The 11,459-nt window shown below is 38.1% G+C and overlaps 1 protein-coding gene across 1 annotated transcript; it reads right to left on the reverse strand.

Annotated features, from left to right (window-relative positions):
* Positions 1-2,069: 2,069 nt before the first annotated feature.
* On the reverse strand, positions 2,070-3,305 carry PRSS35 (serine protease 35). Its single transcript, XM_007951220.1, has one exon. The coding sequence runs from the start codon at positions 3,303-3,305 to the stop codon at positions 2,070-2,072; it is 1,236 nt and encodes a 411-aa protein (XP_007949411.1).
* Between the last annotated feature and the right edge of the window lie 8,154 nt (positions 3,306-11,459).

Here is an 11,459-nt window from a genome sequence, read left to right on the forward strand (position 1 = left end):
TTTATTGGTAATGGGAATAGAATGGGAGAAACAAAGTTCTGCAAATCAAAGCAGTTAAATTGTTTAAATTGAAAATCTATATAGTACAATGCTTTTAAGGAAATGATGTATATTTAGTATTTAGCCTTATGCAACAAACCATTGACATGAAGCACCCTAATTTACTCTGAATTTAACTAATCCCAAAAATTATGTTCTAAGAATCTAAGAAGAAAATAGATCCACTGAGCTCTGTGTGTATGTGTGTGTGTGTGTGTGTGTGTGTGAACTGTGTTAAATTCACCTTGAAAAATTTTTTGGTTCTAGTGATTGTAGAATATTTCCCTGAAAAAAATTTTTGGACCAAAACATTAGGCACAACGATAAAGTACTACTCAGTGGAAATGTGCTTGCAATTAAACAGAATGATTTTGTTGTTTTAAATAAATGACACAGTTAATTTATACCTTCTGAGCACTAAATGGGAACCCTGAAAAGATACGTATACAGATACACTAAGAGTTATAGCTCATCTTTCAAAAATTTTTATTGAATCATTGTAATAGATTCACATTATAAAAAATGTGCGCTTGTATTGAATTTCAATTATTCCAGACACCATTCACAAAGTCATTTTTGTTATAATCTAATAAAATGTTTAAGAGTATAACACCCCATTCTTTAAAAAAAAAAATAGCTAAAATAAATTTGGACTCAGGCAGAATCAGTGACTTGGGTGAGTCACACACAGTAGAAGATTGTGTGTGCCATAGAAACTTCCAGCAAACTCAGACCACAAATCAGTCTTGTGATTCCTGCATTTTTGGTGCAGTTACAAATCACTAAACACTTTAAGCATAATACGATGAACTAATCTCCTTTAATATCAAGTCAGCAGATACTTGTGTATTTAAGAAGTGTGTACTGAGTGCCTACTCTGTGTTTTGCCCCAGGGCAGCCAGTGGACTCGGTCAGCTGAGACTCTATGATGGCCAGACTGGGTGTGCAGCCTTGGTCCCTGATGAAAATGACCAGAACCTTCTATTAAAAATCATGTTGCTGAATTATATTCCTTTAAGGAAAGGGCAGACCTAAAACTGCTAATTAGATTTGCCAAAATAATATGCCAATGGCCTATTAAGAAAGCTAAAGTTTGTCAAGGGGAAAAAAAAAGATTCTTTCTTTTAAAAAGACCATAGATTCCTTGTCCTTAAAGGGGGACGAGGGGGGAAGGACCTCACATATAATAAGATGTGTAACAAAATGATCTTATTTTCAATACATGATATAACTTTTGAACTGTCTTCATTATGCATACATGAGAAGTCCCAATTTTGCATATTCATTAAATAATAACTTGAAATATTAAAAGGTTCCCCTTTTTTCAAACTGGATTTATCTCATAGAACAAAGTATTTCTAACCATTTTTAAATAGTGCACCCTTCAATTGATATAGTTTGGTTCATAAAGGCTGTTTTTCCTTCTGATTTGTAATTGTTCAAAATTAAAATAATAGTAGTAATAAAGTTCCTCACACCCAACAGAAAACACAGTATAAACACTGAGGGCATGAACTGAATGTGGGTCTATCTCAGATCAGATTAAACACATGTTGCAGATTATTATTTGTAACCTGATGATATCCTTATTACTTTCTACCTCTGTGTGTGCAATTTCACATTTAGTATGCAACTTGATCCTGTTAGAATCTTATTAGAGTGAGACCCTGAGATTACATCAATTGAGAAATAATATTTAGTTATACTGCCAGTTTGAAGTGTTAAAGTGTCTCAATTTTAAAAAGGCAGAAGAAAACAAAAGTTTTCCCACAAAGGAAACTTATTACCATGTAAACAGAAGTGCATGCATTGTAGTGCCCATCTAGTTTCAATATCTGTACCTAAAATTTTCTTAAATGTATGAAAATCTACTAATTTCCAAAGACTAGATTTGTAAAAATGCTGAAATGCTACTGATAGGTTCAAATTCAGGCCTAATCTCCTAAAATCATAGGGGTGATCTTGCTACAAAAATCAGAACTGGTTTTCTATGCAATTTTGATAACACGTGGCCTTATTTCCAGTCTCTGTTAGCCGTAAGTACAATTGGCATCATTCCCATGAATCCAGAGGCAAATCTGAGCATACTTGAGGGGCGTAATACGTACGGCCACATTGTAGTCCTTCTGAACACCGTGGACATCCACCCACTGGTGGCCTGAATAGACAGCAATGATTTTGCGCTTCCAGTTCTTTTTGTCTGGCTCCTTCAGACGCAGATAAACCCCAGAGCCAGTGGAGCCCAACTCTGCATCACAATATTGATAGAAGAGATCCTTGGATTCATCAGACACGCTACAAAACCGATAGACCAACTGATCATCCCTGTCATTATCAAATCCTGAGAAGTGGATCATTCCTCCTGGCATCTTCTTGATAGTTGGACTGATTCCTAGTTCCATATACTTCTTTTTGTGAGCACGCTTCAGCTCCAGAAGAGCGTAGTCATAGTCTAGGGCGGCATCCCCCCCACCTCCTCTTGCCCAGCCTTTTGGAATGTGGGTATTCTTGACGCGGGTCCACTGGAAGGAAGGCCTCCCATCAGTGGCTCTCTGTCCCCGACCAGGTTCTTTTCTTCTTCTACCTTTGGCTCTCTCCTTCAGGTTCTCTTTGGTCTCCTCTCTTGCGTTGCCACCAGTAGCTGCTCTGCTGCTCCTCTTGGAACCTCTACGTTTTTTGCCCCCACGTTTATTTCTCATTTTCAACAATCCTACCCTTAGCTTTCTACTCCCTTTGATATAGTCCTTTCCATCGTGAACACAGTGGGCAGCGGTTAAAACATGGTTAGGAGAAACTAGAATGCCACTACAGCCTGTGGAGAGCTTCACAGCTGTACTGAAAGGGAAATTCGTTAAGAATCTTTTGTCCAAGATGCTAAATCTACTATCAGTACCATAAACCTGTCTCTTTTTCCTAACAGATGCTCCTTTTGTGGTGAAATTTTGAATCGGCTCCAGGAAATCTTGAACTTTCACTCTAGTCAGGGTTCTAGTGCCATTCTCAAAGACAGTCTCATATGAAAGAGAATCCTCTAGTTCAGAAAGGTTGGGAGCTGGGAGGTCTTTCTGACATTCAATGCCACACACTTTGCTTAACACCATTTTAGCATCTGCCTCAAAGGTGGGGCTGGTGAGATGCAAAGTCCTTTCACTGACAACCCGGGGTATTTTCCTCAAGTGCCACATAAAATCCTGTTCCATTTCAGATCCATCAATGAAGGTCCATGCAGTGGTGAAAAATATCAACCAAAATAGTGTATTTTTCATTTTGTTCTTCTATTTTGTCCTTGAAAACAGAGAAAGAAAGAGAAGGCTTACAATACTTACTTTTAAAAATATGTTACTTAGCCATGTCATTTATTTAGGTCTTGGATCTAAATAAACATTCACCACAAATAGAAGTCCTTATTTTCACTTTACCTAGATTTACTGAGATTTATTTGATAAAAAAAACCTGCTAAGTAAGTTCATACAGACTTCCAAAGTCAGTGAACTGTTTCTCACCCATCCTTCCCTCCACCTGCCTCTCCACTTTCAGCTCCCCAGACGCCCAGTGCATGGGAGAGTAAGGTGGGGCAGCAAACTGGGGTCCCCTGTTGCCTACACTACACATTCTTCCTTCGTGGATTTCCTGAAACCTTATTTCCAGATGATTTAGAAAATAAGTAGGAACGGATGTTCTGAATGCTTTTCCCTCACATAGTTAATTAAAAGCAAGGCTCAAAAATTTGTTTTCTCTAGAGTATAAATGAATACAGAGCTCAAAAACATTTATTAGAATACACTGAATTTCCTTGAACTAGGGTTTACAGGCCAAGCTGATGTAAAGGTTCAATGTAAATCATTGGATAATGTTCAAAAAACAGAAGAGATCCTCAGTGTAAATCATTGGATAATGTTCAAAAAAGCAGAAGAGGTTATATATAAATGGGTAAATTTTCCATTGACCTGTTTCAATTTTTCACAAGCAGAAACATACTTTTTTTTTTCTCTTTTGCAACAAAAGTTGTGCTTGGATCCATTACCCAAGCAAAACAACATATGAAAATGCTTCAGGGTGGGATTTTACTGTGTATCATAATTATTTATGCATTGATGGAGAACTGGCTATGGTTCTGGATTTGCCTGCCACTTAGAAAAACATGATCATAGTTAGATATAATCCTGTTCATCATGACCTTACTGTCTAAGAACAATGCTTTTGTGTTTAAAATATTTTACAGGTTTCCATTACCTGGTAAATTATATAATAATATCTCTTAGTTTACATCTTCTTGCACTCTTTTCCCACTTCCCGAGGCTCATTGGCATGCAAATACACTGATTTACTAGAACTGATGTTTGTCAGCTATTACGTTTATGGGGGGAACATGGGGCAGGAGTGAGGAGTGGTAGCACTCTTTAGAGCAGCAAGTTTCAATCTCTGTGTTATTTACTTATAAGCTATGATCCAAATCATTTAAAATTAATAGTTATAATATCAAGGCTTGCAATTTATTTGCACTTTTTTATAAAGCAAGGGTAATTCAAGGTGAGATTATTTCTGCAGTGTCTTTACTCTCAATGCTTTCTGATAAGATACTTTTGTATGAAAAAGAATGCTAATGAGGAATGTTAGGAATGGCCCACAGCCCTGAATACATCCATAGGATTGTACGCACTGGAGTGAAAAGGCAAATACTTTCTTTGATGAATATGGACACCCCTTATTACAGTAGAGTTGGTTTTGCCATACACAAGTAAATAACCTTATTAACTAATAACATTCTTTTGATAAAAATGTATACTACATGCTATGGGTTGAATTATGTCTCTCCAAAAGATATGTTGAAATCCTGACCCTCAGTACCATATTTTGAAATAAAGTCTTTGCAGAAGTAATCGAATTACAATGAGCTCATACTGAATTAGGGCAAGTTTTAATCTAATGACAGAGATCCTTAAAAGAAGAGGAAATTTGGACACAAAGATACAGAAACAGGCAAGATGGCCATGTGGGAAGAAAGGCAGAGACTGGAGTTATGGTGCCACAAATCAAGGAAAGCCACAATTGATGACACCTCCAGAAGCTAGAAGAGGCAAGAAGGGATTTTTGCTTAGAGCTTGGAAGCATGGCCCTGCAACACCTTGATTGTGAGCTTCTAGTCTCCAGAACAAGGAGAAAATAAATTTCTATTGTTTCAAACCACCCAGTTTGGTAGTTTGTTATGGCAGCCCTAGGAAACTAATACGCATTAACCTATGTATTGCTTAAACATTAAATGTTCAAGAAAACATGATATATAATTCATTTGAACCAGTTCATGCTACATTTGAAAAGGGAGCTCTGGTAGCATAGTGGCTAAGGCACTTGACTGCTAACCAGAAGGCTGGCGGTTCAAACCCACCAGCCACTCCTCGGAAGGAAGGTTGGGCAATCCTACTTCCGTAGTGTTACTGCCTCGAAAACCCAAGGAGGGGTCGCTATGAGTCGGGGCCGACTCGACGGCAAACAACAACAACATTTGAAAATGTTAATCAAACTGGGTAAATTTGCCATTGACCTGCTTCAATTTTTCACAAGCAGAAACACGCTTTTTTTTTTTTCTCTTTTGCAACAAAAGTTGTGCTTGGATCCATTATCATGATCTACGGTCAGCAAATTCATAAGAAGCTTTGCAATTTCCATTTTTTCATCTGTTCACATTTATATGTTGAATAATGGTGATTCTGTTGGATATTATACTGTAATATTTCAGAAATAGTTTATAATGTTATTTTGAATACAGGGAATTCTTTTCTGTAGAGAGTGAAATGTATTGTAAAAACATCAATAGAGAACACACATTTCAGAAAAATCTGTTTTCATGAAAAGATTTCTAATCATCATAGCAAAGTTGACTGTATACAAGGCAGTAATCACTGTATTCAAGAATAACTTGAGCTTCTTAGAATTGTTGTTGCTGTTGTTATCTTCCATACTATCTTCACAAGACAATTTTATCAATTTTGAAAATTGTGTTGGAGTGAAAAAGGCTTACAACTCAGCAACTATTACAAAAACCAAACCAAACCCACTGCTGTCGAGTCGTATCCGACTCATGACCACCCCTCCTTGGGTTTCCAAGGCAGTATCACTAAGGAAGTAGATTGCCCAATCTTCCTTCCAAGGAGTGGCTGGTGAGTTTGAACTGCCAGCCCTCTGGTTAGCAGTCAAATGCCTTAGGCACTATGCTACCAGAGCTCCTCAACTATTACAGGCCCTTGAAATTTTATGTTTAACTGGATAACTCCCAAGATGAAAAATTATTTCTTTGCCTTAAAAATTTTTTTAGACAAAGATTAGGGTTCTTCTTAGCTTATCAACAGACCAGAATGAATTATGAAAAGGGTATATTTAAAAACCTAAATGATTCATAGCAAAATCTCAATCAAGTCAGTTTATTTGGATGGGAAGCAAGATTTTTAAAATTGATACTTCATTTAGCTTTTAAGATAGCAGTTATCTGTATGTATTTAATGATTTAATCAAAGACAGAGTCAGCCAAATACCATGTGAAGAGATACAAAGAATCACCCTGTATGTTTGAATACTTTCTAGGTGGTGCTAATGATTAATACACCCTGCTGTTAACTAAAAGGTTGTCTGTTTGAGTCCCCCCAGAGACCTCTCGGAAGAAAGGCTTGGCAATCTACTTCTAAGAAATCAGTCCTTGAAAATCTTAAGGAGCACAGTTCTGTTCCAGCACACATAGGGTCACCGTGAGCCAGGGTTGACATGACAGTAACTGGATTTAATAACGATCTGCAGAGTAATTGATGTGTGAAAGGCATTCCTGGGCAAAATAGAGGAAATCTAAATCATGTGATTCTGTGGGATTGTTGAAAGGAGCCCTGGTGGCACAATGGTCAAGCATTCAGCTGCTATCCAAAAGGTTGGTGGTTTGAACCCACCAGCCAATCCATGGGAGAAAGTGTGGCAGTTTGCTTCTGTGAAGACTTACAGCCTTGGCAACCCTATGGGGCAGTTCTACTCTGTCCTATAGGGTTGCTATGAGTCAGAATTGACTTGATAGCAATGGGTGGGTGGCATTGTTTCCTCAGTTATGTCAACATTTCCAGTACTGTTTAATTTAGTCTTTCAACTCTCTAGCTGATTAGAGATTAGAAATGCAGAATATACATATTAAATGGTAACTGACAAGATGATCTTTAACTCTACAAATCATTGAAGTAGAATGTAGATATCAAATATAGAATTTCTCCTATTCTACCAAATAAAACGTGTGCTGTGCCGTAAGTCTGCAGCAAGACTTTTAAGAAAGCCCGATCAGAGATGAATTGTATTCAAGAATAATTTCATTTGTTTGGTAAGTATGTCACACTGATTTTTAAATCTATTGATCTATTCAAGGAATTGGCCAATAATTTTGAAGTTTTGAGTTGTCCATAGTCCGTGTTGAGCCATCTTGGTAAAGCAGTGAGTGCATGGGCATGGTTTCCTCACTGAGCATGTGGAAGGAACAACAAATCTTGGGTGCTCAACAGAAGGAAATCCTAAGCCAGTGGTTCTGAGATTGTATTACCTAGACCAGCAACATCACCATCACTTGGGAACTTGTTAAAAATGCAAATTCTTAGGCTCCACTCCAGACCTACTGTCAGAAACTGGCTACAGCACCAGGCACCTATAGTTTAACAAGCACACCAAATAATACTGATGCCTCCTGAAGTTTGAGAACCACTGCCGCAGCCATATACCTGGTGGAATAGTTTGAACAACATAGCACAGGGTGGTTTTGCCAGGGAAGATTTCTTAACCAAGGTTCAGATGATATTTACACACCCTGTCTGCTTCATCTTTGTGTAAAAAACCTATCTATTCTGAACCTTTCTCTTTTCCTATGTTGTTGTTGTTGTTGTTATGTGCCGTCAAGTCGGACCTGACTCATAGTGACCCCTCCTTGGGTTTCCGAGGCAGTATCACTACGGAAGTAGATTGCCCAACCTTTCTTCTGAGGAGTGGCTGGTGGGTTTGAACCGCCAGCCCTGGTTAGCAGTCAAGTGCCTTAGGCGCTATGCTACCAGAGCTCCCTTTCCTATGTTAGCAAGTACTAATATTGAATGAGGAGCTCTGGTAGCATAGTGCCTAAAGGCACTTGACTGCTAACCAGAGGCTAGCAGTTCAAACCCAGCAGCCACTCCTTGGAAGGAAGATGGGGCAATCTCCTTCCATAGTGATACTGCATTGGAAACCCAAGGAGGGGTCGCTATGAGTTGCGTCTGACTTGACAGCACATAACAACAACAACAACAACAAATATTGAATGGTTGGACCATTTAATAAAGAATAAACATGATTTATATATGTGTAGTTTGATTAGATGTCTGGAGAAAAAATTGAATTTGATAGGCTTGTATGTAATGCCTCCAACACTTAACGCTACAGATCATGCGATGGCACTGGTTCTGCAGCCTGCGTGGTGCCCTCCGAGAGCTCTGTTGCCATGCATCACAGCAATAACAGCCATGCCCACATCTATACTTGGGCAGAGGAAGGGCAGAGCCTCGTAATATGACCTCAAAATCACAGTAATAACAGGACATGGATTTAGTTAGCCTGTCTAAATTGGCCTGTAATTTAAAGTTGGACCAATGTTTAAGGGCACTTTCTTTTGAAAAATCTAAGTTTGCCTTGTGGTACACTGTCGATGTGAAATAAATGATAGAGCAACTCACAGTTGAATGGATATGCCCATCATCCAGGAAGCACTAACTCATTATTCTAAAGAGACACTGTCCCAGCTGGCAGGGCAGCTATAATATTTGGAAATGTCTAATGTCCCTTGTGGAGTTCCTGATGGTGCAAAGTGTTAACATGCTTGGCTGCTAACCACAAGGTTGCCAGTTCAAGTCTACCCAGAGGCACCTTTGAAGAAAGGCCTAGCGATCGACTTCTGGAAAATCAGCTCTTGAAAACTGTATAGAACATAGTTTTACTCTAACACTCACGGGGTTGCTATGAGTAGGAATCAATTCAACAGCAACTGGTTTAATGTCCCTTGTCTTCCCAACCCCTTTTGTCTATCTTCCATTCTAATTGTGACCTTCACTGTCACTTTTATAGATGGCTTGTATATGGGACTTCAATTTTGGTTAGTGAAACTGAGGTTGCAATCATGAGTCTCCACCATGAGTACACACATTTATTATGTGTTGGCTCATGAAGACATAGAGAGGAAGGGAATTAGAGAGGAAGAAAGAATATCAGTGTATGTGGATGAACTCTTACTAGTGGCTCTGCTGTGATTCCACATCTGCACCTAGTCTTTTGACAGAAATGGCCATACATATACAACTTTAAGAGGGGACTTGTTTATCTTTCTCTTTTTTTTTTTCAGTTTATGATTTCATAGAAATGTGATTGCTGGAAATGTTTAGTATTTATTCCAGCATAGTGGTCTAGGAGGGCAGACAATGGAGTAGTCTCAAGACTCACTTTACCACTTATTAGATCTATAAATTTGGCAATCAATAAGTTTCTATTTTTGTTTCCTCTTCTTCAAAGTGGGGGTAATTATAATCTCCACCTCATTAAGGTTATTGGGAAGATTAAATGAGATAATATACGCAAAGAATTACCACTAACTCCAGTGCTTAGTTAGCAGTCGATTAGTATGTTATTTTATAACTATTTTCCTTCCCTAATGAGTGAATTAAAATGCCTGACAGGAGCGGAGTACTCAGTAAGCAGGCTTACTTGTGCTTACTCACTAATCTGTAGCAAAGAACAGATTAGTTCTTATTAACAGTTTGTTCACTATAGATTAGTAAACACAAGTAAGCCTGTGCTTACCTTGCTTACTGGGAAATCAAGTTTAAAGGGAGTTGTTACATCAGCCAAAGCTAGAGAACTTACACATTTCCAAAAAGTCAATTTTACAGTCAAATATTTTTACCTCAGAATAGTCCCCAACATACTCTCAAACTCCCATTTTTGTTTGCTTTTTTTTTTGCTGTAAGACAGCTTCACTTTAAAGACTTCCCAAATGAATGTTTTCCTAATTACTCATTGTGAATATCTGTGGCTTTGTAATGTATTTTTCTCATTGCTTTTACACTTTTAAGCCACAGAACCCTTGCATTGCATTCCCTGGGTCTTACTTATAGCCTCAGGCTGCATTAGGAATTCTGGAACTGTATCAGGCCCTGAGCTTAAAATGAAATTGAGTGAATGGCAAAATAATTACTGTAAGGGTGCAATTTACAATGAAAGAAAAACCTAACTTTTGAGTGAGTCTATTTAGATAGTGTATTGAATTTTACTATGACCTGATATAATTATACTCTAAAGCTCAATTTCTTTTTTGTTTGGTTTAATTTTATCCCAAGCTTGGATAGAGAAGGTGGACCAATGAAAAATTAGATGATTGCTCACTATATTAAATATTCCAAATGAATTGCTGATTTACCATCAAAGAGATCTACAGACTGAATTACTTTCTCACCAGAGGGTACAGTCACACTTAAACCATGCCTCTCTTTTCATTTGTATCAGCTGCCCCCACCTTGTAATGTATAGTGAAGTAGTGTCCAAACTGATGTGTATAGTGTTGCTATGGGGCATTTTTTATTAATCCATCAAACGTTTTTGGAGGGTGTGTGTTGGTGGGGCCAGAGACTGCTGAGGCAGATCAATGACCTTGTAAGGTCAGTGCCAGCTTTTATCCTAGCATATACTTGGTTATTGTTGTTGTTTTAGGTGCTGCCGAGACATTTTTAACTCTTAGTGACCCCATGTAGAACTGCCCATAGCTGGTTACTGTGGCAGAAGGCCACAGTAAGAGAAGGAGAGATTACTAATGAGAGTAAACAGGTGTGAAGAGAGAATTAAAGGAATGTGTTATGTTTTGGAATACATTTGCAAAAACGATAATAGCTTCACAAATTGGGAGCAGATGTACTTTATAAAGTACAATTCCCAGCTCACTTTCGGCACTCACTGAATGTTGATCACTGACTGAAGCATTGAATGGAGGTGACATTTAAATTAAAAACTGAATGATATCACAAGAAACAAACAAATGAAAAAAAAAAATAAAAAAACATTGCCATTGAGTCAATTACAACTCTTAGCAACCCTACAGGACAGAATGAAACTGCGCCATAGGGTTTCCATGGCTATAAATATATGGACACAGACTGCCACATCTTTCTCCCATGAGCTTCTACTAGGTTTGAACCACCTTCCTCTTGGTTTACAGCCGAATCCTTAACCACTGCACCACCAGGGCTCCTGAATGGTATCACAGGAATGAGAAAATAGCATTGTCAGTACATACTAAAAATGTGGAGTAAGAACTGGGGTGTTTCAATGATTATGGGTGTAGAAGCCAAACCAACTTAAAAGTACACATAACACTGATTAGCAGAATGATTGTG

Source organism: Orycteropus afer, unplaced genomic scaffold (genome assembly GCF_000298275.1).
Source record: "Orycteropus afer afer isolate SDZICR_OR568_19922 unplaced genomic scaffold, OryAfe1.0 scaffold00011, whole genome shotgun sequence".
Classification (NCBI taxonomy): Eukaryota; Metazoa; Chordata; class Mammalia; order Tubulidentata; family Orycteropodidae; genus Orycteropus; species Orycteropus afer.

What these genes read in the sequence shown, in the direction of transcription:
- PRSS35 (XM_007951220.1), bottom strand. Translation starts at nt 3,305, where the DNA reads ATGAAAAATACACTATTTTGGTTGATATTTTTCACCACTGCATGGACC.